Here is a 27,524-nt window from a genome sequence, read left to right as displayed (position 1 = left end):
AGCTTCTCCTGCCAGGGAGGTAGGGCCGAGGGTGACCTGTAGGCACAAGGGGAGCAGCAGCAGGGCTAAGAATAGACCTTGGGGGGCTGCCAAGGCAGCGACGCTCTCCCAGCCTTCCTGCCCACCCTACAATTACACTAATGACAAGAGCTTGGAAGAGGGGAAGAGCAGCTCATTCCCAGAAGCCAAGTATCTCCTGCCGGCCGAGGACCAGAAAAGGCTGGCAGCAATCACCACGTACCTCCTCTCCTCCCTGAATGCGATGGAAACAACCATGGCTCACTACCCTGCTACCAACGGGCTCAGCACAATCCCCTCTGCAGCACTGGGAGCTCATTTTGCAGCACTCCCGCTGTCGCCTTGCAGCCTTCCTCCTCCTCCTCCTCCTGCCACTGGCTGGGGCTGGCAGGGCGGGGAAGCGCTCCTCGCTAACTAGCGCTTGTTTTCTACGTAAGTTTAATTGCAGGGCACAAGTTGTAAATCACCTACCACCGGCAGCAAGTGGAGTTTTGCACAGAAATTCCTCAGCATCGGGCTGATATGTCCCTGCCTACATGTGCACGAAATCCAGCGTTATTTATGGAAGGGAAAGAGTTACAAAGGAGAAGATTACAGGCTGAGTATACCTGGAGTAACACAGTGACTTTGATTACAATTACTGACACTGCTGGGTGAGGTGTAATTAATATCGCGGAGTAATTACATGGTTACTTCATCTGTTTAAAAATATATAAATAGCCTCTGCTGAGTTTTCATTGAAAGCAGCAAATACCAGCCCCAAAGCTGGAGCCCGGCAGCAGCGGGCAGGCCTCCACGTAAGGACCCAGCAGAGCCCCAACAGGACTCCGGGGCAGAACTGGGGAAGGAAAAGAGGGAAACGGTGAAAAAAGAATAAAAAATGGCTGGTTCAAGAAGTAGCCAGGTGATGCCCTGGAGTACCTCAGGAAGCTGAACGCCGGCAAAAAAAAGCACGAGGGGCAGCGCTTTGGCAGGCACGGGCGGCGGCTAACGCCGAGCACCGTGCCATTGCCGAGACGGCGCCGGATGGTGCTGCTCATCCCCACCAAACCCAGCAGAAGCGGCACAAAGGCGATGGGCTTTGTTTTAAACAGATGAAGCGCCTGCCCCTGCAACTACATCACTCGCTGCCGAGGCCTCGCTCGACCCCGGCGGATTCGGCGCCGCTGGCTGGGCTCGAGCGTGGACGTTCCCAGCGCGAGCGGAGGCGGTTGTAGCCGATGGGTTTTTTCATCCGGCAGTTCTGCGGCCGCCATAAAGAGCCTGGTGGCTTCCCAAAATGCTCGGGGGGCTCCTGGGTGGGCGGCGATATGAGCACCTGGAGGCCCCCCCCCCCCCAGTACCTGGGCTGGCCCGCCAGCCCTGTCATCAGCCATCGCCGCATCGGCTGGGGGCAGCCCTGCCCGGCCCCGCATCCCCGCAAGCTTTAGGCACTGCTTTCCCGGCTCCAGCGCGTGTCTGCAGGCAGAATATGACACCAAGGACCAGAAAGAAGAAGCGTCCCTTGTTCTGCCCAGGCAGAAAACACTCACGGCTCCGGAGAACCCCCCAGGCAGGTTACGGCCGGACACCATCACCCACCCGGCAATGCGAGGCAGGGGTTCATGTGGGTCCCAGTAAGGAGATTGGATGGAGCGTGGGCAGCGTAGGTCAGAGCCTGTGCAACAAACCACCACGTTGGCTTCTGCCCGGCAGGGCTTTGCGACAGTGAGAGGGGCAGGGGGCGAGGGGAGAACCCCGGCCCCCGGTGGGGTCCACGCAGGGGAGGAAAACTCTCCCTCTGGTGTCTCCATTGCTTCAGTGCTTCTGACTTGTTGTTTTGTTTTCAAATGTGAAGACCTGAGATTGAGCGTGGGTTTTTCCGTCCGCCACCGGACGCCGCGGCGCAGGCTCGCCCGAGGCGTCGCCTCCCGTCCCCTTCCTTCACCACGTGTAGAGGCACCTGAACGGGGATGCGATTCCCGATACCAAGGCGTTGGCAAAGCTCCGAGCATCGCTCGGCACTGCTGGTCCTACCGGCTCCGGCCAAAGGGTCCTGCGGCGGTTTGAAGACCAGAAGAAAGTCCGTGGAGACCTTGGGACCTGCGCGGAAACGCTTCCCCTGTCCATGGGGGGGGCTGAGGGGCTGCGTTTTAGCAGCTGCTTGAGCTTGTGTAAGGGGTGGGGAAGGAGGTGGAGCTGACGCCGATGGGGCTCTCGGAGAGAGGAGTTTGGGGGGTGCCCACCGGCACGCCGACCCCCCGCGCCTCCAGGACGGCGGCGAGCAGGCGCTGCTGCTGCTGGCGCAGCATGTCGGCCATCAGCAGGGGCAGGGAGTTGAAGCTAGTGCTGAGCTGCTCCAGCTTGGACTCCAGGCTGCCGATCTGCTTCTCCAGGTCCTCGCTGCGGTCGTTGAGCTCGGTGATGAGATCGTACATCACGTTCTGCATCTACGGGGAGGGGACAGAGGGGAGAGTGGTCAGGTTAGTGCCGTGGCTGGAGGGGTTAGTGCCACTGCTGCTGGCAGTACTGAGCCCTTTAACCCCTTCCTGTGAGCAAAGCCCTGAGAGCTGCCTTGTCTCAGCCCATTCTGGATGCTCTCAGGGCACCGTGACTCAGCTTGGCTCACCCCGGGACATTAAACTGAGGAAATCCTGCCTCTGTGCAGGCAGAGGGGAAAGAGGCAGCCGGCCCCATGCTGCCAAGCAATGGTACCCCTGGCTGGGGCTGCATAGGGGGGTGCAGGGAGCAAAGACCCTTCCTGGAAGCAGGGTGACCACCCCCCACCAGTCCCTGGCTTGTGTCTGTGTTTCTCCTCCTGCCTTGCAAGGGCAGCCACACCACAGCAGCTATTCCCAGCTGACTTCTACCGACTCAGAGCATTTTGCAGTCAGACTGGTCCACTTTAGTTTTTCCAAGTGCAAAGAAACACTTGGACAGCCTGGCCAAGCCAACCAGGTCGCTGCAGGAACTTGCCTTCGAGAGGTCGACCAGGGTGTTGGCTTGGTCGCTCAGCTTCCTCTGCTCCATCTTCACACTCCGCAACCTGGGGAGAAGGAAAGAGCAACACGGCTGCACTTCCTTCCCAATTGCAAACGGCAGCTGGAGACCTGCCCGCATCCATGGCCACGGGAAATCGCCCCCATGCCCCTAGCAGGGGCTGGACCACGATTCCCTCCAGGGCTGAAGCTCAGCATCCCCCCCAGCCCTCCTGCCTGGTGCGCGGCCCCTTACTGGTGAATGGCTTGTAGGAACTTCCTCTGATGCTTCCTGACTTTGGCATGGTCGATCTTCTTCAGCAGCTTGGTGTGCTTATAGATGAGCCACGTTTCCCGCAGGACGTTGGCTGCCGCGTTCTTGATCTGCAAGAATAGAGTTGGCTGCAGGTCACCGGCCCCGGCTGCACCGGCACGCAGGACGTGGGGTTTCACAGACACCCCGGTCTGGCTTTGCCGGGAGCCACCGGTTCACAAGCCAGTGCTGCAAGAGCACTTGACTCGCCCCAGCTGGAGCGAGGTGCTTGGCTCCGCTCCTGCGCCTTTCAAGGAGTCACGGGCACCTTGGACAGGAGCAAGGGCAGGTAGAGCTGGCCACACCGAGCAGTGGGTCTTGGCCCCTGGCATGCCCACATCCCCATCCTACCCTGCGCCAATGCTCCACCACCAGGCTCCTCGCCCACGCATGAAGCTGTACCCTAAGCCTCAAGAGAAAGAAAAAAATATCCCAAAGTTTTTCTCGATTCCCGCATCCATCTGCCACTCTTGGCAGGTCCCGGCTGGGCTGCCAGCACGAGGACACAGCTTCCGCAGGCTCCCCAGCTAAACCACGGCTCTGCTGCTCACTCCAGGATGAATTGGCTGCCGCCTGCCTGGCGCGGAGCCTGCAGATCTGTATCCACGGCCAGGGGAGCGGGGCCGACCAGCTGTTTGCTTTCCTGGCCCGGCCATGCCGAGGCCCCCTGACTATCCCCAGGGCACCAGGGCTCCTGCCGGCACGCAGCTCTCCCCAGGGCTCTGCTCTCTGCATAAAGTGGGGTTCCCTGGCCACATCCCAGCATGGGGAGATTGCGCTTCCAAGGGCTGTGCTGACACCTGCTTTGCCACCGTCCCCTATATAAAAATACCACTCCTGCCACGGGTGTGCAGAGCCCATTACACCACGCAGCGCTGTCAGGTGATGCTTTGCCGCGACGAGGCTGTTGAGACCAGAAACCTCCTGCAGCCCCCGCACACTGCCAGGGATGTGACACAGGACCCTGGCACAACCAGCGACCCCGCGGGTCCCCCCACCGCAGCCGCGGCCTCTGGGTCCTTCCTCGAGGATGGAAACTGCAGGAGCCTCACGGCACAGCTCGCGTCTGCGTCAGGCGAGGCGCTGAATCACTGAAATTCGGTTGTCTTCCTGACACCGAGCTATGTGAGATCATGCTCTGCAAGAGGAGAGAGTCTGCATCCTCCCAGGGGAAAAAAAAAACATGGGCTTTTCCTCTCGCGGGTGCGGCCGAGCATCCTGCATTGCCTAAATCCCTGATACAGAGCTGGTGCTATTGGCTTTCACCGGAACAGTTGTGCCTGCGCTGCATCCGAGGCACTCAGACACCTCCCTCCCACCGTGGTACCCAGGGGACATGCACCCAGGGGTGCCAACACCTTCCTCCCACTGCGGTACTCGGCATCCTCAACTCCCGCCACCCCCCTCGGCACCTTACCCGCTTCGTCAGCTGTGTGTCCATCATGAAGTTGTGGACGTGCTTCTCGGCTTTGGTGAGCTCCAGCTTCCTGGCCACCACGGCCACCACCAGTGCCGTGCAGCCAGCGCCCTGCACAGGGACATCAGTCAGGGAAACGGTTTGTCACCCTCCAGCACCCTCATACACTCCCACCATCGCCATCGTACCCCTAATTAACCAAAGCTCCATGGCCCCTGACCCACATCAGCCTAAAAAGGAGAGCCTGGGTGTCCTTGAGCTGCTGCTGATGTGCTGGGTAATTAACAGGAGGGGCTGGGGCTGATTTACAGGTCATCGGTGATCAGTGGTGAGCCAGGCTAAGTCTGCTTACTGGTGCCACCGTGGGCCGGGCACCTGCCCTATGCCGGTGCCTTGTGGGATGTGGAGCCCCCTGCTCCGGAGAGGGGTCTGAAGTGGGAGAGCAGTGGGGAAGCAGTGGGTGACCTGGGGGAGAGCAGGGAATGGGGTCCCCTGAATGAGGACCCCATTAATCACTGCCTCTCCCAACAGCGACAGCTGGGAGCTCGCTTATCCCGGCGATTAGGGACAGATCGGCACAGTAGCCGTCATCTCCGGCACGTATTTGTCTTTGGGAAGCAAAGGTGCCAAGCCTCCGCTCCCTGCGGTGCTCCTGTGCTCTGCCTGCCGCTGCCCGGACCAGATGAGCCGCTCCCCCCTCCCGGCACTCTGGCAGAGGCCCACGATCCTGGCAAATGCTCCTTAATTTATTAAAGAGTCATTAATTAACATCATGCTCTGAGCTGAATCTGTTAGCATCCCTGAAGGTCCCACTGTGTGCTCTTGGCTCCCACTGCTTCTCTCTTCCCGGCGGGGCAGCCGCCCCCGGTGCCGTGGCTCGGGGACCCCCAGCGGTCACAGGGGTCCCCATCCCTGGCAGGGCAGGGTGCCGGGAGGGGAGCACACCTTGCCAGATGGTGCCTCGGTTCAAAGTAACCACCGGCTGTGGGGGAGCTCTGGGAGCCTCCGGCACCGGGACCCCCTCAGCTGAGCCAGCAGCTGCTGCCCTGCCCTGGGCTGCTGGGAAATGCCGCCCGCTCCCCCCCTGCCCCACAGTAGGGATTTCTCCCTTGCTTGGCTCCTACCACCAGCATCAGCCTCGCTGGTGCCTGACCTCATATGAGGCAGATCAAAGACTTGCAGATCGTACAAAATTAATACCTGCTGGTGGAGCCCCGACAGCTCTTGAGAGGCACAGAGCGGCAGAGATGAGCCCGGCCGGTGCCGGGTGCCAGCTCAGGCTGCCCGAGCTGGGAAGGGGGGATAGGGACGGCTCCATCCCCAGCGCCTGGGGCTGAGGTGGGCGGTGCCAGGGGGCTGGGGGCTGGGGTCCATCATGGAGGAGCCGTGACCGCAGGGCCCCTGGCCGCTCCTTCGGCTGCCCTGGCTGGAAAGCCCCACAAGCTGGGACATCTCACGGGCGCCTTGGAGCAGGTACACCAGAGGCCCCAGAGGCCAGTGACCTTCTGGCCATGAGGAAACAAAGCTGCAGAGAGCGGTAATGCCGGTGAGAGCGTGGGGGGTGGAGGGCTCCCAGCTGGTCCCAGCTCTCGGTGGGAGGTGGCAGCATTTGGGATCTCTCCGGGTGATGGAAGCCAGGCTGCGTAAGCAGGGATGGCCAAGGGATGCTCAGGGGCCGCTCTGCTCCCTGGGGACATCCCCGACCCCAGCGCAGGCCAGCTCCCTCCTCCCTTGCTGAACACAGGTCTAAATCCACCCCAAATTCACCAGCAGGGACCACAGGGACTGGCTGGACTCCCACATTGTGCCCCATGGGAACTGCAGCACCCTCCAGGCATGCACCCAGCCTGCACCATCACCTCCTTCACCAAACCACCACATCCTGCTAATTACCATGCTTACAGTAATTGCAATTACAGCTGTCAGCTTTCCAGGCTGCAAGACCTGGGAGCCGAAGCTGTTACGTGTCACGCATGGACAAGCCAGCCAGGAAGCCGGTCCCCATAAAATCTGGCCGCCCTGCTACCGCAGCGGGGACAGGCAGAGCCCGCACGATGGGCGGCTGGCTCAGCACGGCCCTTACCATGATGCCGGTGAGCAGGCAGACACCCTTCCCACAGTAGGTGTGCGGGACCATGTCGCCGTAGCCGATGGAGAGGAAGGTGATGGAGATGAGCCACATGGCACCCAGGAAGTTGCTGGTTACGTCCTGCTGGTCGTGGTACCTGCCAAGGAGACACAGGCATCAGCATCACGGCAGGGGATGGGGATGGCTGCGGGGAGCAACGGGGGCACCTTGGCATGGTGGCTCCTCTGGCACAAGTCTGTGCTGTGCAATAGGGAATAGGGATTAATAACGCAGCTGGATGTCCCACAGCAGCAGTTGCATAATTTCTGGCAGAGGAAAACCCACATGGACAAAATCAGAGCGAAAACTCAATGGAAAGGGCTCTGCTTTTGGTCAGACCTGTCACCACATCCCGGTCCTGCCTGCTGCATCCCTGGTACAACGTGGTGTGGCAGTGAGAGCCGCCTGATGGGAGAAACAGCTGTGGCTCTGCAAAGCCCCCAACCGCACCAGCTCGCCACGTGTGTCCTCCCCTCTGCATCCCCCCGCTGCACGGCTTGGGCTGAGCCTGCTCACCCTGCGCCACCCGGGACGCACTTGGCTCTCGGGCGGCGCGCGGGAATGGCTCACACACTCGATACAAAGCACATGGAGCGGCCGCAGCTTCGGGGATGCTGCAAACTTTCCATGGCCATGTCCCTGCCGAGCTGCAAGGTCAGTGACCGTCCTGGCCGGCCCGGCAGCCGGCTGTGGCTCTTCCGGCGAACATGCAAGCAGGGGCCCCAGCTGCCTCCAGCTCCCCAGGGCTACACAGCGATGCTCCCCAGGGGATGTGGCGCTGGCTCCTGGCAGCAGAGCAGGGGCTGGCCCAGCCCTCAGCAGGGCTCATCCCCAAGCCCCGGGGTGGGCAGGGGAAGGCAGCACCTTCGCCCTGCCACGGGCAGGACGGTCGCCCTCCTGCCTGCACGTATCCCTCTCCCCAGCAGGCTTCTCCCAGCCTCCTCACGAAATCATTAGAGGGAAAGCAGATGGAGCTTTTGGCAATCCCCTCTTGGTTCATCCTAGCTCCTTGTTCCCAGAGCAGTTGGGTTTTCTCCTCTTCTGAAATGTTTTTTCCCCCCAAGTAACCGGAGACTTTGAATGAGATCCTGGCACACGAGAAAGCGCCCTCAGCCACGGCAAGAGCCACTGCCGCGCTCCAGGCAGCGCTGGCCAGGGGAGCTGGAGCTCATCGCCATGGCCACAGTGGGGCTCCCCAGAACCCTAGTGCCAGCAGTGGCACCACCGCCCCCCCCCGGCGTGGTCCCCTGGGAAAGGCTGAGCCCAGCCTGTCCCGCAGGATGTGAGCTCTCGAGCTGCGGGGACGACCCCGGGAGCATCGTGCTGCGGAAGGGGGTTACGGCGCAGCGACAGACAGACGTTTTCTCTTCCAAGAAGCACTTTGAGCAGAAGGAGCTGATAAACAGGGGGGGCTGGCACGCGCCCTGGCTGGCGCGGGCAGTAAGAGGGGCCTCCCGCTCACGCCAAGGGCTGCGGCAATCGGTTAGACCCCCAGCACCGCCATCCCCTTGTCCCTCTGCCCCCACCAAGGGCACGGCTACCCCCTGCCCGCAGGGCTGCCCTGAGCATCGCTCCAGTCCCACGCTACACCACCGCTGAGCAGAGCATCCCCACGCCAGGACGCTGCGGCAGCACTGGCTCGACTGCGCTGACCCCATCGGTTTGGGCAGCACCGGTGGGGAGCTCGGGGCTGGCTGCACCCTCACCCCAGGGAGCGGGGCCGGCCGCACGTGCATGCACATGTGCGCGCCGTCGGCGGGCAGGGCTGGCAGCGCTGCTGGCACCGCAGGCGGCTCTGCGCGGTGGCCGGGCAAGCGGGCGAGGTTGCTAAGCGACTCGCTGCCTTCGGAGAGCTGCGGCCCCCCGGCGTGCACGGGAGGATGCCCGGCAGCAATGCTGCGCCCACGGCCACTGGAGCAGCCCACGGTGCCGAGGGGACGTGCCACAGCTCAGCCACCCCAGCCCAGGGACCACGTCTCGGAGTGGCACAGCCAGCACCGTGCGGGTGCTGGTTGGGGATGGCCCCGCAAGCCACAGCAAACTGGTTTCCAGCACCAGTGCGGCAGCCTGCCATCGGTAGGGACACGGGGACACTTCCTGGGTGGCCCTTGCGGCACCCAGGGCCAGTGCATCCCTCGGGCATGGAGCATGTCCCAGGGGTCCTGCATCCCCCCAGGTCGGTGGATGCCCAGCCTGGCCAGGACCCCACCCGGGTTAGCATCTGCTGCTCTGTAGACAGAGGGAGGTAGCGGTAGCTCACAGCAGCTGCGGTGCCGGTGATATGCAGCACCTCATCTGCGTCATTTGTATTTTGTTTTTGTCCCTAATGGTTCTTTATTTACATTGCATTTTCCAGCCTAAGCCCCTCAGGTGCAGAATCAACCCCCTGCGTGTCCCCCGGGAGCCTGTCCACCCGCTCCCCTTTTAGGAGGCACAAATAAAAATCTCCCAAACACAATTAAGCAGCGCACGACCATCCAGCACATCCTGAGAGCATCGTTAAGGGAGACAGGAAGGCAAATGCAACCTGTAAAAGCTTGTAAAATCTCAGCATGCTGCTCCGCTTTACCGCCATGGTACTTAAAGCTGCTCTAATTCCCCTTCATGGGGCGACCAGCACGAGGGGTGCCACCCTGGGAAGAGGAGCAGTGGCCTTCCTCCCACCTTGCAAGTGTCCAGAAGCGAGCTGGGTGTCCCAGGGGACCCCAGGGTGCCAGCGGGTGCGATCCCTCGCACCTCAGTTGTGAGGATGGCACGAAGCTGCCAACAAAAACTTAAAGGGAATTCATGCGATTCATCTAATCCCCGGACACCAAATCATAACACGCCCTTGTCTTGGGCACTTTCCTGCAGACCAGCCGGGGCTCCAAGAGCCCTCCGGGGCAACTAGCCATGCTTTGTTGGCAGCACGGCATCGTGCTCAGCCTCCTCGGGATGGGGATGGACCCACGCTAGGACAGGACACAGGACACTTGCCCTCCCTGCCCCAGGATGGACGGGCGCCGCTGGCACCTTGCACCACGGCCGGGGAGAAACCCCTCTGGCACAGCACGTGGGGTGCCCCACCACAGCCCCCCGGTTCTCCTCAGGGGACAAAGGGGTGCCGGCACATCCCTGAGAGATGGAGGCGCAGCGGTACCCACTGGTGCCTGTCGCCACAGCAACCCCCCGCGCCGGGCATGCCGATGCCGTCGTGATGCTATCTGGCAGTGGGTTTGTCACCGCAGTGTTGTCATGGCAGTTGCTCGCAGCAACACCAGAGCCTGAGCCAGGCGCTGCCACTCACCAGCCTCACAGCACCTCCGGCCTCTCCCCGTGGACATCCATCCCAGCTCCTGCTGCGCCCCGCATCCCCCTCCCACTCTCCCGGGGTTCCCATGCTGGGTGGTACCACACAGTCCCCTCGCAGGGGAGCCCTGCCTGTCCCTGGCACTGTGCTGCAAGGACAGGGCTGTCCCTGCCTCTGCCTCCTGCCTGGGTTGGGAGCTTGTCAGGGGGAACCCATGGCTGCTGAACCCCCAGATCTGCATCCCTCCCACGGGGCACCGGGACACCGCAGCTCTGCCGAACACCCTGAACCCCCCCCTCAGCCCCAGCCCCTCTCACCTCTCGCACACCCGGACTGTCCATGCAGCGATGATCCAGAGGGAAATGCTGAAGACCAGCAGCACCGTCCCAGGGCAGATGGTCATGAGAGTCTTCATGACGAAGCGGGTGTTGAAATTGATCTTGTTGAGTGCCCCGATGCTGCGTGAGGAGGCGTCAGTGAAGAGCTTGCTGTGCAGCAGCATCACCCGAGCGATCAGGTAGAGGCGCAGGAACATGGGGATGGACAGGATGATGTCCACGTCCGCCTCTGCCCGAGAAGGCGTGTAGGAGAAAGCCAAGCGGGCTGTCCAGAAAAATTTGTACTCCCCAGGGATGGGGTGTATGGCACAAACCAGCATCTCCAGGCTGATGTAGAGGATGCGCTCATATGTCATCGCTATCCGCCAGTCGTCGGCTCCATTGTCGATCACAAAGAGCTACCGGGATGCAAAACCAGACGGTTACCAGTGGCCCTGGCCAACCCTGCCTCACCAGCATCCCACCACGGGCAGCGGGGGGGACCAATGCCAGAGCCCCACAGCCAGGAGGGCTGGGGAAGGAAAAGGTGGTAATGAGCCTTTGCCATCCCCTCTGCTGCTCTGCCTGGGTATCCAGGGGACGGTTATGGCGCTGGGGACACCACAGAAAGCTTTAGGGTGCCCGGCCTCAAGCACACGCCCAGGCACAGTACGGGGACAGCTCGCTCTGACCCGCTCCCGCACACCGGCTGGCAGAAGCCCACCTCCCGGCACAGCCTCCTCACCAGGGGCACAGAGAAGGACGAGCCGTGGTGCCGCAGAGCGCCAGCACAAGCCACACCAACCCCTTTGCCCCTGCCGGTGCTGCACCCATGTCACCAACAGCCACCATGCCCTGAGTGCCAGGGCAACTTTTGGGGAGGGAACACCACAGCCAGAACACCCAGCCACTGGCGGTGACGGGATCCAGTTGTCATAGCAACTGCCGGTTCATCCTGGGTACCCGCTCCTCTCCCACTGCTGGCAACGGAGTTGGGGTCTCTGTGGAAGCTGGGGCGACAGCAGCTCAGGCTGGCCCTTCCAGGATGCCGCCAGACCCCTGGCGGTCACCCACCCCATCCTGCCTCGGCGGGTCCGTCCCGAGGCTGCCATCAGCCTGTCCCTGGTGCGACGGGGACACTGGTGTCACCCACAGCAGCAGGGATGCACTCAGGGCCTCTCCATAAGCAGTGCTTGGCAAAGACGCCACTGGGAAGGGATCCAAGGGGGATGTGGCAGCCGGCGCTACCGTCACCAGTGTGTCCTCGACCCTGCAAAGCACGGTGGGACACCGGATCGTCCCAGGGGCCAAGAGCTCTAGTGGCAGCTCCAGCTCGGGTGGTGGGTGGGAGCGCGGTCCCGGCTGGCTCCGAGCCCGGGAACAACCCTCCCGCCCCGCTGGAGGCCCCAGTGCACCTGCGCCAGCCGCCTCGCCAGCACGGCACAGCACACAGGGCTCTCCCCAGGGACAGCGAGAGCCGCCAGGACTGACTCACGGAGCGGCCGTCCCTGGACACCTCCCTTTCTGTTTGGAAAGCTCCGCTCCTTTTAGCTGCTTTGTTTGAGAAATTGTTTATAAAAATGCTCCAAGCTGTCAAGGGAGATCCTCAGTTAGCAAGCTGACAGCCCATTCCTTCCTGGAAAAGGGTGTTAAAAATAAACAAATTAGCAAGAGGAAAAAGGCAGGGAGCCTTTTGACTGGGTGGGTGGGTGGTTTGCAACAGGCCAGGTCGGGGAAGGGAAGGAGCGAGGGAGGATTCAGGCAGGTTCCCCCTGCACCAGCCCCTCTCAGCCCTGCACCTGCGGCACATCACTGCGGGTTTCCATGGAAACCCCTGCACGGTCCAGCAGTACCCGGGGCATCCCCAGCATCCCCAGCATCCCCAGCACCACCAGCTCCAGCAGGGGAAGGAGCAAGTGCTTTGGCCACCGCAGCTCTGGGCAAGCAAAGCGCAAGGGAAGCCACCAAGAAGCCGCGTGGGGGAAAAAGCTTCACCTAACTAAATGCACAGAGAGCCCTGGGCACCCCGAGGGCAGGGACGAGGGGGGCTGTGCCCCCCCCCAAGCCCCCTGGCTGGAACTGGCAGCCTCGCCAGCACTGCGCTCCATCGAGTGCCACGGTGATAAAGACGGTGCTGGCAGGGGACGGCACACTCCGCACCACCCCGGGGCACCGCGGCGGCGGCAGACCCTGCCTCGGGGTGCAGCCCAGAGCCATCTCCCGGGCGCCGAGCCTGGTGCCACTGGGAGCGCGTCAGCCCCTGCCCGTGGGCACAGGGAGGGCGAGGACCCGGCGGCGCTGCTGGCAGCTCCCTGCACACGCTCAGCCGTATCGAAGAGCAAGTGACACATGCAATTAGCAGCAGCTCGTGGCCTTGCGGCAGAAAGCAGAGCTGGGCGGGGAGGCAGGAGGATCTTGTTCACCTGCAGCCCTGGCTGGTGGGTGATGGGCACAGAGACACCCCGGGGGCCGCCACCACCCCAGCCCATCGGGTGACAGCAGGTGTAGGTAGCCGGGGAGGGGACAGATGGACCCCAGGAGCTGGACCCAGGGGCCCAGGCAGAGTGATGCCCCAGCCCCAGGTCGAGGTACAGGGAGAGCTGCAAATGTCCTGAAGGACTCGGCAATTAACACAATTAATACTGAGGAAAGAGGCCAAACCCACTGCCGAGCCTTTCCTGGAGGCTTGGGAGGTCTGGCAGTGCACTGGCAGGGCAAGCACAGCCCCCCATTAGGCAAGAGGGATGAGAAACTGAGGATTTACAGCCCCATCAGCCCCGCTTCCATCCCCGGCCGGATTACCAGCAATCCCTTTAAAGCACCTAAGAGATAATAGGGCGATCAGCAGCCAGCACGGCTTTGTCTGGAGCAAATCAAGTCAAACCGATCTCATTCCCTTCCCTGCCAGTGTCACCAGCCCAGCGGAGCAGCTGAGGCCACGCAGCCCGACCGCGGCGAGGTTCGGCACCGACACGGCATGTGTGCTCAGGGACCGGGGCCCCGCAGAGGGATGGCAGCGGGGATTTTGGCTCCAGCCACGGGCGGAGCGGGGGGGGAGAGACGGGAAGGCCCACGCACTACTTGGGTGGACGCTGTGTTTGCACAACCCGCTCCCAAGAACAACAAGCGGAGGAAGCCTGCGAGCGTCGGGGCACAGCCTGCCCGGCTGACCCCAACCGCCACCACCCCGGGGTAAATATTGTTCTAGCAAAAACCAGAGCTCTCAAATATTTGCTTTGAGCAACCCACCGCCAGACTCGGTCCCCGTGCGGGCAGGCTGAGCCGGAGGGGTGGCTCTGGGGAAGGTCCACTGCAGGTAGGAGGCAGGCAGGGAGCAGGGTGCCTGCCTCCAGCCCCCCAGCCTCGAGCGGGACGAGGTGGGATCTTTGGTGCACCAAAACACCGCACACTCAGGGCCAGGTGCTTCCACACCCCTTCCCGGGATGCTGCTTCTCTTACTTGGAGATTTGTTCCTCCCACCCTCAAAACACGCTGGCATTGGGCCAAAGCCAGATCCTGCAGGGAAGCGCAGCCTTCCTGGAGCAAAGTGGGAGCCCTTTCGTTTCCCAGCAAAGCCAGGGCAGGCAGGGAGGAACAGAGTGGGCAGCCCTGATCAGGAAAGGATTTCACAGCTTTCCTTGGCACCTCAGCTCGTCCAAGCCCTTCCTGGCTGCAGCCTCCCCGAGCCACCAGCAGCTCCACCAGGCATCCTGCACAGGGGCAGACCCCTCACTGCCCCCGAGATGCCTCTCTGCCCCCTGAGACCCCAGCAAGGAGAAGGAGGAGGCTCCAGGCAGGCTGTGAGCTCGGGTACCGCATCCCACCAGCGTGGCTGGCAAACCCCACAGCCCACCCCAGCCACCCACCCTGGCAGGCCCTCGCTCAGCGCCGATGGCACCGGGACCTACCTGCACCTCCCGTGTGTGGTAGGCAATGATGAGGCCCAGCAGGATGACGGTGGAGAGGCTGATAAGGCATTTCAGGGCCAGGGAGAACATGGAGTCCTGCAAGGAGAGCAGGGCAGGCATTAGGGGGCACGTGGCCGTGGGACCCTGCCAGCGCCGGCCGCGAGGCTGGGCTCTGCACCCCCAGGGAGACGTTGCCCCCTCCAACCCCAGCTTCCCTCCCACACCGGCACTTCAGCCGCCCCAGCTCCCACCCCAAGCGGTCGGCACAGCAGCGAGGGTACCGCTGGCACCACGGGCAAGAGTGGCACTTTCTCCAAAAGGTTTTTTTAATCCAATTCTGCCAAGTGTAATTACCAGCCTCCCCTCACTGGGACATGCGACGCCAGCGCCCCAGCTGCATCCGGCATGAGCCCAATATTATGGCACCCTAATGGATGGTCTAATTAGATCCTCCTGCTAATTAGCCCTATGTAAATTAAACCAGCCCCTGGTTCACTGGTGGCCGAAACGGCTGCTCCCTGGGAGCCCTCTGGGAAGGGGCCCCTCCCACGGGCTCCCCTTCGGACCCCATTGTAGTTGCCAGCAAGCTCATGCTGCTGCCGGCCACAATCCGGCGCCGCTGGTGCCGGGACACCCGCTGAGCACTGTCAGCCCCGCGCCAAGGCGTTATCTCCAAACCAACCTGCTCTGCCACCGCATCTGTCCCACACCCCCACCCCATCCTCAGCACGCCGAGACCCGGCACACTCATGACACACTGAGACACCTCCCCCCCCCCCCCCCCCCCCCCCGGCATGCTTGTAACATGCCACACCCATCCTTTGGTCTCCAGTGGGCTGGGCTGCCTTCAGCCTCACTCCTCTCCCTCCCCACGGTGTTCCCCATCCCCACGGGGTATTTAAACGCGGAGAAGGGACTATTTGCCACAGTGGCGCATTGTTAACGACTTGGCTCCGGCCATGCAATTGTGTGGATATAATGGCTGGTGCTGAGAGAAGTGCCAGGGACCAAACAACGTCTATTAATAGGCGAACTCCAGGGCAGGGCTCGTGCCAAGGCTGCTCCGGCCAGACCCTTCCTGGGGGCACTAATCCTGCCTGCCCGAAGCACGGGGACCCTACAGCTGGGAACCCCATGGCGGCACCTTCCAGGGACCCACTGGCCCTCGCAGCAAGCGTTACTGGCAAAGCCTGCCGCACACCCACCGTGTTTACCCGTGCCTCCTGCCAGCACCGGGTCCAGAGAGACCCAGCAGGAGCTGATGGTAGATCCCACGCCCACAGCAAACAACGGGGGGGGTGCTTGGCCAAACTGCGGCAACGCCCCGGCACCCCCGGCACACATCCTCCCCGTGCCACGCAGGTGGCAGGATGCTTCATCCCAGCTGTGCCACGCAGGCTGCTCGTGGCTCTGGGAAGCAGCGGTGCCATCCCGGAGGCAGGAGAGGCCCCGTCCTGCCCACACTCCAGGGACGGGCAGAGCGCCCGCAAAACCCGACCACCGCATCTGCGCTTTCCGGCTCAGCCCTGGCACCCTCTGGCACGGGGAGTACGCGGCGGTGCGGCTGCCGGCCACAGGGCAGAGCTGGAGCCAGGCCAGGGCCGGCAGCACCGACATCCCCGTCCACACGACAGCTGCCGGCCCCAGCCCCAGGCGCTCCTTTGGTCACGGCCGCATCCCTGCCGGCGAGCTCCGGTTTCCCGCTGGGGGCTGCCGTGGGGGATTTATAGACGGTCACCCGCTGCCACAGCTCCAGCCAGGGGCCCGGGGCCGCCAGGCGCCAGGGACCCCCCTGCACCCTGCGGTTGTCAGCATGAGCATCGCGGCGAGCGGCAAGTGCTGGGGCAGGCGCCGGGGCCGCGGGCGGCTGCACAGTGGCAGCGCTGACTCACAGGGTCTTCCCCAGCTGACACAGCAGCTTGGCTTGCTGGGGGCCAGCAAGCGTGGCAGCAGCACTGCCGGCAACCCGGCAAGGGCGGCCAGTCGCCTCCGGCACCAGGCACGTGGGCCCAGAGAGCCCGGCGAGGGTGGCCGCGGCTCAACAGGTAGCAGGAGCAGGTGGGGGATGGTGGTTCGGCCTTGTTCCTGCCAAAGGGGAGTGGGAACCGCTGGGGAAGAGGCTCCGGCAGCAAAGTGAAGCGAAGCAAAGCAATGCATCCTCCTCCCTCGGTGGGGGAGTCAGGGATGTGGGCTCGGCACCGAGGCATCCCTCTGCCTCAGCCGGAGCAGAGGGAACCACTGCCAGCAGCCCCCGCGCTCCTACTGACGCCGGCAGCTGTGGGCAGCCGGGGCTCGGGAGCCCCCCGCCGCCAGCCGGGCACCTCTGTGTGGAGGCGGCAGGGTCCCCCACGCCCACAGGACCCCCAGCCATGTCCCTCCCTCCCTCCGCCTGCTCCAGCTCTGGTCGCCTCCTCCACCCGCGCCACCCTCCCCACCGCCCGCGCTGGATAATGGCAGGAAGCGGCAAGCAGCCCCTTCCCACCCAGCTCCTTCCCCTCCGCCGGCGGCACCGCAGCATGGGGACCCCCACCGGCCGCCCCCCAACCCCCTCGGCAGCGCCATCCCGCTGACGCCCATGGGTGCCACGCATGCCCTGCCGGCGCGGGTGCCGATGCCTTCCCCTCTCTGGATAGGTATAAATAACATGACAGATGTCTATACAAAGAGTTATTCATATTGCTGCCAACCAGCGCAGCCCGGGAGCAGGAGCTGGAAGGGGCGTGGGGGGGGAGAATTATAAATAAAAGACACCGTCCTGAAAAAAAAAAAGAAAAAAAAGAAAAAAAAATGGAAGAAAGGGGTGTGGAGGAGGAGGAGGAGGGAGGCTCAGCTCTGCCGTGCCACCGAGGGCACGGTGCCTTGCGGAGCACCCGTCCAGGCACCGCAGACCCCGGTGGGTCAGTCACCGGCGCTGCTGGCACATGGGGCAGCTCCACCAGGACCCGGCGCAGCACCCGCTCCAGCACCCACCAGCCAGCACGCGGCCCCGGCGGCCCCCGGCCCGGTGCTCGCCCCATCCGACACCTGCGGCCGCAGCGACCCCCTAAGGCCCCAGGGCCACCCGGTGGGTCTCCAGCCAGCCCGTGGCCCCATCCCACACCGTATGGGGCAAACGGCTCCATGTTGGTCCTATGGGACACCAGATGGGATAAACCCTTCTGTGTTCACCCCACTGGGCATCACCCAGCGCCGACGGCCCCGCACCCACCACCCTGGACCCACCGGTACCTTGGAGTAGAGCCCCCAGGAGAGCTCGGTCTCGATGACCATGACGACGATGCCGAACATGCCGAAGATGAGCGCGTAGTCGCTGAGGCGCTTCCTCTTCTCGAAGAGCGCCCGGCGGTGCCCCAGCCTGTAGCCGATGTTCTGCGCCTTGCGCTTGGGCCCCTTGGCGAAGGCGGCGGGGGCCGGGCGGGCGGGCGGGCGATCGGGGCGACGGGCGGCGGGCGCGTGGTTGTCCTCGCGTGAGACGACGATTTCGGGGGGTCCGCCGGCACCGAAGAGCTGCAGGGGTTGAGCCTCCGGCTCGGCCTCGATGAGGTTCCTGCGGGATGCGCTGAGCCGGCTGAGGGGCTTCATCACCCCGCCGCTGTACTTGCAGGAGCTCATGGCGATCTCGGTGAAGGGGTTGCTGTCCCGCCGGTGCACCAGCGGGCTGGGCTGCCGGTGTTTGCCGCTCCCCACCCCGGAGCCCGCCGGGTGGTCGCCGAGGTTGAGCTGGCTGCCGTGGCGGGAGGAAGGGTGGAGGGCGGCGGGGGCGGCGGGAGGAGGAGGAGGGGCCCGTAACGACCCGGGCGAGGAGTGCAACAGGCTGTGCTGGAGCGGCGGCAACGCGGCGGGCGGCGGCGGCGACCGCTCATCCCCCGGTAAGGGGCAGGGATACCGGCCGTCCTCCTCCAGGTCCCCCACGCCCGAATCGTGGAGATGTCCCGCTGTCTCCATAACGGCGGTTCCAGCGCCGCTGTCCCGGGCACCGGCCCCGCGCGCTGGATCATGAATGGGCGCCGCGCGCTCGCCGCCGCCGCCGCCGCGCGCCCGCCGCCGCCGCCGCCCCCGCCGCCGCCGCCGCTGCTGGCCCGGCCCCGCCGCGCCATTGGCCGCGCCGGGGCTCCCCGCAGGCTGACATCATCCCCGCCCGCTCCCCGCTCCGTACCCCCCCGCTCCCCCCCCCCGCGCCCCCGGTTCCTGCGTCTCTGCGCGGTCGTTCGGGACTTGTAGTCCACCGGGGCGCGCCGGAGCCGGTCCCGGTCCCGGTCCCGAGCGACCCCACGCCCGTTCCACCCATCCTCCCTCCTCCGGAGACCCCCCACGCCCACCGGGCTCCCCCATCACCGGCACAGGGAGGGGCCTGTGGGGCCCTAGAGGGGACCGAACCACCCCATGGGGGACCCCGTGCACCCACCTATAGCCCCCCCCAGCCCCCCTCTCGAGGGGCTCCCCCCCCCATAAAACCCGGTAAATCCCCTTATGGAGGCTAGAGATTACGGGCAGCAGCTGGAGCGGGTGCTCCCACGCTGGGGATGGGTCACCCCACATCCCCAGCCCCCCCGGAGATGTCCCCTAGGGGGATCGGCGATGCTGGGCCCGTGGATTGCTGCCACAGTGATGGGGTGTGGGGGATTAGACCCTAATCCCCCTCCCCACTCCCGCAGCCCCCCAGGACCCCCCCAGCCGTGTCCAGCTGCTGTGGTAGAGGAGCAGGTATTAGGGCAGGAGCCGTCTGCTTGGGAAGCGGATAATCCGCAGGGAATTGGCTGCTGGAAGCTTGTTACACCACAAAGCACCCAGCTGGTGACCCCCCGCCCGGGCAGCGGGAATTAAACTGCACCTCTGCCCCCCCCCCCCCCCCCCCCGAAAGCTGGGGAGCCCACACGGGCGGCAGGGGCGCAGCCAGAGGGGCATCCCCTGTGTCCCCCAACCCCGTGTTCCCCAGCCCCGCACGAAGGTCCCCTCGCAGGGAAGCGCGGCACCAACCCTGGGTGGCAGCAGTTCTCTGTGTTGGAACTTTATTTGCAGGACAGGGAGGGCCACGGCAAGGTGGGAGGGGGGATGCTCAGGCCTGGGAGGGGGACGCTCAGGCCCCGGAGGGGGATGCGGTCCCCAAGCTATAGCTGGGCACGGAGCGACCGCAGCAGCGTCTCCAGCTGCTCATCCAAGGACAGCTCGTCCCCGTCGTTGGTGATCACCCAGTCGAAGGCCACTCCCTGGTCCAGGCCGCACTCGGACTCAGCGTCGTCCACCCCTGGGGAGCAGCAGAGCCCAGGTGAAGCTCTCAAGGCAGGTCAGGATCTATCTGTCCATCTGTCCTTCCCCCCTGCCACAGCCTCACCCCCCAGGAGCTTGGGGGCCTCCTCCGGCTCCTGCAGCCAGGGGATGGTGGCAGTGGAGCCATGCCCGTGGGGCAGCCACGGTGCCAGCGCAGCCGCAGGTTTGGCGCCGTGCTTGGGGAAGCAGCGTTTACTCCCTCGCTCACCAGTGACAAAGGCCCAGTTCCTCCTCTTCCTCGTCTCCTCGGTGGCCACCACCCGCACGGTCTGTACCACGTCCCCGTAGACGTCCCGGAACCACTCCACGTCTGAGAGGCGCCGCGTGTCGCTCACCACCTGCACGGGGGCTCCGTCAGCGCCCGCCCCCCGCCCCCCCTGCCCCCCGCATTCCCCCCGCCACTCACCCACACCGGCTGGGCCGCCCCTTCCACCACCGTCCTGCAGAAGAAGCCAGGGTCAGCGCGGCGCTTCTCCTCGCCCCAGCGGATCATGTCCTGCCGGTACATCTCCTTATAGGCGCTGGCATCCAGAAGCCGCTGGAAGTCCAGGCCGTGCTCCTGCAGGGAGGGGAGGGTCAGCAGGCACAGCCTGTGCCATGGGGCACGGCGTGGCACGGCACGGCAAGGCATAGCAAGGCAAGGCACGGCACGGCTCAGCACAGCACGGCATGGCATGGCATGGCGTGGCGCAGCGTGGCACGGCTTGGAGAGGTGTGGCGCAACTCAGCGTGGCACGGCAAGATGTGGCGTGGCGCGGCAAGACACAGCACAACCTGTCCTGAGACGGCTTGGTGTGGTGTGGCACGGCATGGCATAGCTCGACACGGGATGGCACAGCGTGGCATGGCAAGATATGGCACGGCACAGCACGGGATGGCAGAACGCGGCACGACACGTCCCGACACGTCCTGGCATGTCGTGGCGTGTCGCGGCGTGGGCGGGGGTACCTTGGCGTACTGCTCCTTGAGGGGCCCGGAGAGGCGCAGGACGGTGCACACGTCGGGACCCAGCCTGCGGGAGAGGGGTCAGCGGCACCGGCACCGACACCGGCACCGCGCTCGGCCGGCCCGGCCCGGGCAGGTCCCGGCCTCCCCGCCCCGCGCCGGTACCGGTGCTAGACCACGCCCCCGGCCCCGCCCCCGGCCCAAACCCCGCCCCCCACCGCCGGTACCGGCTCCGCAGCTCCTCGGCCACGAAGTCCTTCCCCGACTTCCTCTTCCCGCTCAGCAGCAGCACCGCGCGCGGCGCCGCCATCCGCCCGCCCGGCCACGCCCTCGGCCACGCCCACCCCGGCGGGACTCCTCCCCCCCGCGGAGGAGCCGAGTGGTACGGCCCGAGGAGGGGGGCGGGGCGCCCGCCTCAGGGCGCCCCCTGCAGGGCGGGGCCGGCGCAGCGCCGCGCACCGCCGAGTGTGGGGGCGGGGGGTGCCCCCCAAAACCCCGCCGGCGCTCCCGGCCCACCCCAGAGCACCCCCTTGTCCCCCAGCACCCCTCTTTCCTCCTAGCACCCCGCTCCTCCTCTGAACCCCCCTTTCCCCCAGCACCCTCCCTTCCCCCTAGCACCCCGCTCCTCCTCTGAACCCCCCTTTCCCCCAGCACCCTCCCTTCCCCCCAGCACCCCGCTCCTCCTCTGAACCCCCCTTTCCCCCAGCACCCTCCCTTCCCCCACAGCACCCCGCTCCTCCTCTGAACCCCCCTTTCCCCCAGCACCCTCCCTTCCCCCACAGCACCCCGCTCCTCCTCTGAACCCCCCTTTCCCCCAGCACCACCTCTTCACCCCCAGCGCCCCCCTTTCAGCCTGTGTCCCCTATCGCCTCCCCAGGACTCCCCCATTCCCCCCAGCACCCTCTCTTCTCCCTTTGCACAGCCCCTGCCTGTCTGCACCCCCTTTGACCCCCCCAGCACCCCCTTTTTCCCCACATTGACACAGCTCTGCCCAGCGGTGGCTTTATTGCATGGTGGCAGTGCAGCATCACACAGCGTGTCTGCTTGGGGACTGGGCACTGCCTGGCCCTGTGGGGTGCGATGGCAGCCCCCAGCCCCCCAAAACCAGCCCGTGGGGAGCCCCCTGCCCGGGGGCACACGGGACAAAAGCTTGTGGCACACCATGGCGTTGCCCACCCCACACTACCCCGCTGCGCGACGCTGCCACGTGGCTCTGCGGCCCCGCTCCTTCCCACCGGTGCTGCAAGAGAAAGTGGGCCGTGATGGGGTGCCGGGGTTTGCCCCCCCAGGACCCCCCAGCACCACCCACCCCAGCTCACCCGCTCTCCCCAGTGTAGTGCCGCAGCACATACTCCTCGAAGCCATCAGCCACCTCCTCGTCACCTCGCTCCCGCCGCGCCACCTCCTCCAGCAGCTCCTCCACATCATCCACGAAGTCAACAAAGCGCAGGCGGTCGTGGGCGAAGGTGCCGTCGGCCCCAAAGGCGCCGTCCAGCCGTGCTGCCAGACCCCCAAAGTGGCCCCCCAAGCCCAGCCGCCCCATGAAGCCCTCGAGCAACTGCAGAAACTGCGTCTTCTGCACTGGCTCCAGCACAGCCCCCAGCACCTCCCGGCCCTCCTTGCGGGCGCAGTCAGCCACCCCTGAGCACCCCTGGGGCGCCCGGTACCGGCTGAGCGGGGGCAGCTGGCGGGGGCCATGCTGCGGTGGGCCACGAGATGATTTCCCCCAGGCTTTGTCTGGCTTGTGCTCCCGGTGGGGTCGGGGGTCCTTCCCGTGCCTGTGGGGTTTGCTCTGCTCCCTCCTCTGCCGTTCATGGGGGGCCCCCCTGGCACCGTGTTGCTTGTGCCGCTTCTCCTTCTCCGCCTTGAATGGCTTCTTCCAGGGCCTGGGGAAGGGCTCGGCCTCCTCTGCCTCCAGCTCCCAGCCCAGGCGCTGCTCCAGGGCACTCAGCTCTTCCACAAGCCCCTCAAGACCCCTGGGGCCCCGCGCCCGCTCCAGGGCACCCGCCAGCTCCTGCCGCACCAAACCCAGCCAGCCATGCTGCCAGGCACCCTCCCGCCGCACCGCGTCCTCACCACGGGCCGCGGCACTTGCGCCAGGAGGCTGCTCTGCCGCCGGCTGCCCAGCCCCGGGGGTGCCCGGTGCTCCCGTAGCCCGCAGGCGCTGCAGCTCAGCCCGGGTGTCGCGGAGCGCAGCGGCCTCCCGCTCCAGCGCCGCTCGCAGCCGTGCGTTCTCGGCAGCCAAGCTCTGCTGCTGCGCCCCGGCTGCTGCTGCCTCACCCTCGCTCTTCTGCAGCAGGGCGTGCAGCTCTTCCTTGTGGGCCTGGGCAGGGGGATGGAGTTGGGGGGCGTAAGCAAGGTGGTACAAGCCGGGACGCAGCAACCGAAGGCTTCCCCAGGCACCGCCACGCTCACCCACCTGCAGCTCCGCCTGCATGAGCCGGATCTCCTGGTTCTCCTTGGCCAGCTTGTCCAGGAGGAGGCTCATGGACTCCACACTCTGGGGGTCCCTGGCGTCCAACATGGGGGGCCGCTGCTGCTGGTCCTGGGGGAGGAGAAAGATGGGAGGTGCTGGGGGCGCCGCCTCCACTTGGCCAGGTTGGGGGAGGGCACCTGAGCCCCACTGTGGTCCCCCCTCCTTACACTGCCATCGGTGGGCAGCGGCGACTCCTGCTCCCCAGCCACCGCGTCCCGGCTCAGCACACTCTCCACAGGGCCTGGTGAGGAACCGGCTGGGGTTGTCCAACCGTGGGGCTGCACCCTGCCCGGGCAGGACAGTCCCTGTACTCACCATCTGCTAGGTCATAGATGCCACCTGGGGAAAGAAGGGACAATGAGAGGGATGCCAGGACCCCTCCCCTGCCCCTGGGACCCCCACTCACCAGAGACGATCAGCAGTCCCACGGCCACCAGCGCCAAGGCGCCCAGCAGGTACTTGCTCATGCTGAGCCCGTCCTCGGCACCGGCGTCTGGCGTCACCCAGCGTGGGGTAGGTGTGGGACGGGGGGCGCTGGGACGGGGCTCGTGGCCCTGCCGCCGCCGCAGCCCCTCCACATCATCGTCGCTGCTGGTGCAGCTCCCCTCCTCCGTTGGTGGCCCTGGGGAGGGACGGGGGGACCTCCAGAGAGGCTCTGCACCCCAGCACTGCCAGCAGGGACCCCCCGGGCCCATCCCCTGCCAGGGCCTGACCTGCTTTGGGGGTGTCAGGGCAGGGTCCTGGCTCAGCCGCAGCGTCGGGCTCCTCCTGCTCATCGCCGTCCGGCACGCTGGGCTTCGCGGAGACATCTGAGGTGGGCACTGCCCCGGCCCCGGTGTCCCAACACTCCTCCAGGTCCTGCGGACACAGGCGCTGGGGTGCCACACGTCCCCATGGGGAGCAGGACCCCAAACCCCTGGCGCCCAGGCTTACCCCCAGCCCGCTGCTCTCAGGGTGCTGGGCCTGTCCGGGGAAGGCAGCTGCACCGGTGGCGGCCGTGGCTGGGGAGAGGCAGAGGATGGCGGTGGGCTGGTGGAACAGGGGGGGACAGCAGGTCTGTCCCGGCCCTGCGGCTGCCACCTGCCTGTCACTGTGTCCTGGGGCCCTTCCTCCTCGTCCTCCTCCTCCGGCTCCTCATCCTCAGCCCCGTGGGACTCCAAATCCTGCTCCGGACCCACCGTGACAACAGGCAGACCCTGGGAGAACGGGGGGGCGGGGGGGACACTCAGCCTCACCCCCGCCTGCCTCCCCTGCCCCGAGGGGCTGCGGGGCTCGGCCCCGGGGGGCTCCCCGCCCTCACCTCGCAGCCCGCCAGCACCCAGCTGCCGTCCGAGTCCCGCGAGTCCGATTTCTCCGCCATGGGGACGGCCCAGAGGCACCTGCACAGAGACGGACGGACCGACGGACGTGAGCCGGGCCCCGGCACCACCGCCGGGCTGTGTCCGGGGGAGCGGCGGTGCCCAGAGCCAGCCGCGGCTGGGGACCCCGTGCAGACCGAGCCCCCCGCCCCCCCCCGCGTCCCCCACCGGCACCAGCTGCCGCCGCCGGCGGGTATTTTTAGCCGGGTGATGCCGCCCGGCAGGTGGACGGGGACGCGGGGCCGGGCACGGGGACGCCGCGGACCCGCACGGAGGCGGCGGCACCGGGAGGGGCATCTACGGGCAGCGTCCGCCGCCCGTCCCGACCCCCGCGGGGATCACGCCATGCCCGCCGCCCCGCTGCGCAACCCCGGCCCGGGGCCGGCGCCCCCCGGCCCCACCCCCGGTTCCACCCGGCCCAGGGAAGCGGCCCCGGGCCCGGGCGGTACCCGGTGCCGCCACCGCCCACGGTCCCGCCCGTAACTTCTTCCCCCTCCCTCCCCCCCCCCGGTAACTCCTTCCCGCCGGAGCCGCCGGTAACTTTCCCCGGTGCCGGTCGCCGCCCTCGGGAAGGGGCGCACACGTGACGCGAACGGCCAATGGGAGCGGGCGGCGGCCGCGGCGGCCCAATGGGATGGCGCGGGGCGGGGGCACGTGAGGCCCCCTTCGGTACCGGACACCCCCCTCCGCCCCCCCCCCCCCCGCGGCGGGAGCGGAGCGTGACACTGACACGCGGGTTCCAGAGTTTTATAGCGACGGTACAAAAGTTTCCATTAACGCTCAGCTAAAACGGGGGTGGGGGGGGGCACCGGAACCGTCCCGAGCACCGAGGGGAGGGGACGGGACCACCGGGACGGCCCCAAGCACCGGGGGGGTGGGGGCGGGGCGGGCACTGGGGAGCAGCGGGACTCCAAGCACATGGAGGGGGCAGCGGGGCTGCTGCATGGCATCACAGGGGCTCACAGATGGTGGTGGGGACCATCTTGCTCCCCCCCCCGCCCAGGGCACTGGCCCCACCGTCCAGAGCTGGGGGGCCGGGGAAGCACCGGGGAGTCCCAGCACACCGGGGCCGGAGCCCCCCACCCCCGCAGCCAGGGGCTGGCAGCAGCGTGGCCAGCAGCACCCTGGGCCTACGGCGGCTCCCAGCAGCAGCCGGTGCCCGGCACTGTCTCTCTGGCTGATGGCAGGGGGTTGACGGCTACAAAAAAAAGGGGGTTTGGTCCTAAATCGGTGGGGAAGGCTGTACATGGCGGCGGGAGGGCGGCTCAGCCGTCGTTGGCGGCCACCAGCTGTCCCATGCCCTCCCGGACGTAGACCGACTGGATCTCCTTCGTCTTCAGGCAGAAGTCGCAGGCCCAGACGGCGGAGGCCTCGGTGGTGAGCAGCCCGTAGGCGTTCTCCGTCATCCCCGTGCACTCCCGGTGAAACCACTTCTGGCAGGAGGCCTCGCACAAGATGGCGTCCTGGTCGTCGTTCACCTCGTTGCGGCAAGCCCCGCAGGGGTACACCAACCCCGGCGGAGGCTGGTGCCCCGAGCCGCCGGCCGCCTTGCCGGGGGGAGGCGGCGGCAGGCTGTTGGTTTCAGGGGTGCCAGCGCCACGGCCGGCGCTGTTGGGGGCGAAGCCGGGCTGCGCCCCGTTGACGGCGGCAGGGGAGCCTGAGTGCTGCTCCTGGGCGAAGGTGCTGGGGGGCGGGTTGAGGCTCTTGCCCCCCTCCTCGCCGCCACTGGGGAAGCCGGGGTCGGCCCCGGGGAAGGGGCTGGCGGTGGGGGGCAGCGGGGGCACATTCTGCCCAGGGCGCTGCATGGGTGACTGTCCAAAGAGGTTACCAGGCTGGCCGAAGCGCTGAGCCACCGCCGGCCCCCCGGGGGGGTTGAGGGCTGGCCCGGGGCCCATGTCCCCCCGTGGGGGCTGCCCCATGGTGGGGGAGATCATGGGCCCGAATCCCCCGACGGGCCCCTGCATGAGCTGCCCCGTGGGGGGACTGAAGTTCTGTCCGAGGGGCTGGCTGAAGGGCTGCCCTGGGAAGCTCATGCCCCCGGGCTGCACGTAGCCGGGGTTCTGGGGGGGCATGCTGAAGGCCGGGCCCATCTGCCCAGGCGCGAAGGGGGGAGGCTGCCTCCGTAGGGGCTGGGGGCCTCCGCCGTACCCGGGGGGCACCTGCGGCGACATCCCGCCCTGGACGCGGAAGCCGCCGAAGGGGACAGGGCTGCCCAGGAAGGGGGCGGGGGTCGCCCCCACCTTGGGGGCCCCGAAGTCATCCTCGAAGGGGTTGGAGGCCACCAGGTGGTCCACCATGGGGGTGGGCGGCGGGGCGAACTCCGAGAGATGCGAGTAGGCGGGGCCCTGCGGGGAGAAGGCGGCGGTGAGGCCTGCGGCAGCCCCGGTCCCGGCGCCGCCCGGAGCCCGGCCCTACCTGCGTGTTGGACTTGCGCCGCTTCTTCTCGGGGCTCTTCATCTGCAGCCCTGCGGGGACAAGCGGGCGGCGTCGGCCGGGGCCGGGGCCGGGGCCCCCCAACTCCCGCCCCGCCGCCCCCGCCCCCGCCGCTCACCTGCCTTCCCCTGCTTGCGGCCGGGCCCGCCGGCGGCGGCGCTGCCCGCGGGGTGCGGGGGCCCCGGCGGGGGCGGCGGGGCCGGGACGCCTCCCTCCAGCTTCTCCGTGTGCGGGGCCGCCATGGCCCTCACAGCCCGCCCGGCGCCATGGCCCCGCCGCCGCCGCCCCGCCGCGCGGCGCCCCCGGCCGCGACCGGAACCGGAACCCGCGCGGGGCCAATCCCCGTGCGCGGGGCGGGGCGAGCCGCCGCGCGCCTGACGCGGAGGGTGGGGGGGAAGGGGGAAAGGGGGAACGGACGTGTCAGGGCGGACCAAGTGCAGCGCAGAGGGGAGGCTGGGCGGGGCGGCGGGACGGACCATCGGCAGGGCTGGGGGGGTGACAGGACGGACCACGGGCAGGGCTCGTGGGAGGGGACGGGACGGACCACGGGCAGGGCTGTGGGGGAGGTCGGCGCGGGATGGACCACGGGCAGTGCCTTGGGGGGGGAACGGGACGGACCATCTGCGACGCCGCGGGGGGGAAAGAGAGGGGGCGCGAAGGACCCCGGTGCCCACCGAGGGACGCCGCCGGCGCCGGG

The 27,524-nt window shown here is 66.5% G+C and overlaps 4 protein-coding genes across 5 annotated transcripts; all 4 read right to left on the bottom strand.

Annotated features, from left to right (window-relative positions):
• Positions 1 to 557: 557 nt before the first annotated feature.
• Positions 558 to 18,403, bottom strand: KCNN3 (potassium calcium-activated channel subfamily N member 3). Its single transcript, XM_075075481.1, has 8 exons — positions 17,576 to 18,403; positions 14,348 to 14,443; positions 10,440 to 10,858; positions 6,789 to 6,930; positions 4,706 to 4,816; positions 3,232 to 3,359; positions 2,974 to 3,043; positions 558 to 2,447 (listed from the first exon to the last, which is right to left on the bottom strand). The coding sequence occupies exons 1-8, from the start codon at positions 18,290 to 18,292 to the stop codon at positions 2,151 to 2,153; spliced, it is 1,980 nt and encodes a 659-aa protein (XP_074931582.1). The 5' UTR covers positions 18,293 to 18,403; the 3' UTR covers positions 558 to 2,150.
• Positions 18,404 to 19,339: 936 nt separating this feature from the next.
• Positions 19,340 to 20,899, bottom strand: PMVK (phosphomevalonate kinase). 2 transcript variants are annotated; one of them, XM_075075214.1, is made up of 5 exons: positions 20,788 to 20,899; positions 20,564 to 20,627; positions 20,022 to 20,174; positions 19,824 to 19,953; positions 19,340 to 19,592 (listed from the first exon to the last, which is right to left on the bottom strand). In XM_075075214.1, exons 1-5 carry the CDS (start codon positions 20,868 to 20,870, stop codon positions 19,456 to 19,458), a joined length of 567 nt encoding a protein of 188 aa, XP_074931315.1. In that variant the 5' UTR covers positions 20,871 to 20,899; the 3' UTR covers positions 19,340 to 19,455. The 2 variants fall into 2 exon arrangements, with proteins under 2 accessions (XP_074931315.1, XP_074931316.1); XM_075075215.1 differs by lacking the exon at positions 20,564 to 20,627 and having other exon boundaries at positions 20,788 to 20,897.
• Positions 20,900 to 21,548: 649 nt separating this feature from the next.
• On the bottom strand, positions 21,549 to 24,716 carry PBXIP1 (PBX homeobox interacting protein 1). The gene is made up of 10 exons (XM_075075213.1): positions 24,337 to 24,716; positions 24,121 to 24,232; positions 23,970 to 24,037; positions 23,750 to 23,894; positions 23,443 to 23,658; positions 23,352 to 23,375; positions 23,204 to 23,277; positions 22,980 to 23,105; positions 21,880 to 22,883; positions 21,549 to 21,800 (listed from the first exon to the last, which is right to left on the bottom strand). Exons 1-10 carry the CDS (start codon positions 24,394 to 24,396, stop codon positions 21,743 to 21,745), a joined length of 1,887 nt encoding a protein of 628 aa, XP_074931314.1. The 5' UTR covers positions 24,397 to 24,716; the 3' UTR covers positions 21,549 to 21,742.
• A 409-nt stretch (positions 24,717 to 25,125) lies between these two features.
• Positions 25,126 to 27,073, bottom strand: PYGO2 (pygopus family PHD finger 2). Its single transcript, XM_075075211.1, has 3 exons — positions 26,946 to 27,073; positions 26,810 to 26,859; positions 25,126 to 26,739 (listed from the first exon to the last, which is right to left on the bottom strand). The coding sequence occupies exons 1-3, from the start codon at positions 27,067 to 27,069 to the stop codon at positions 25,660 to 25,662; spliced, it is 1,254 nt and encodes a 417-aa protein (XP_074931312.1). The 5' UTR covers positions 27,070 to 27,073; the 3' UTR covers positions 25,126 to 25,659.
• Between the last annotated feature and the right edge of the window lie 451 nt (positions 27,074 to 27,524).

Source organism: Phalacrocorax aristotelis, chromosome 25 (genome assembly GCF_949628215.1).
Source record: "Phalacrocorax aristotelis chromosome 25, bGulAri2.1, whole genome shotgun sequence".
Lineage (NCBI taxonomy): Eukaryota > Metazoa > Chordata > Aves > Suliformes > Phalacrocoracidae > Phalacrocorax > Phalacrocorax aristotelis.
Note: the sequence above shows the minus strand (reverse complement) of the source record. Positions and strands in the feature narration are given on the sequence as shown.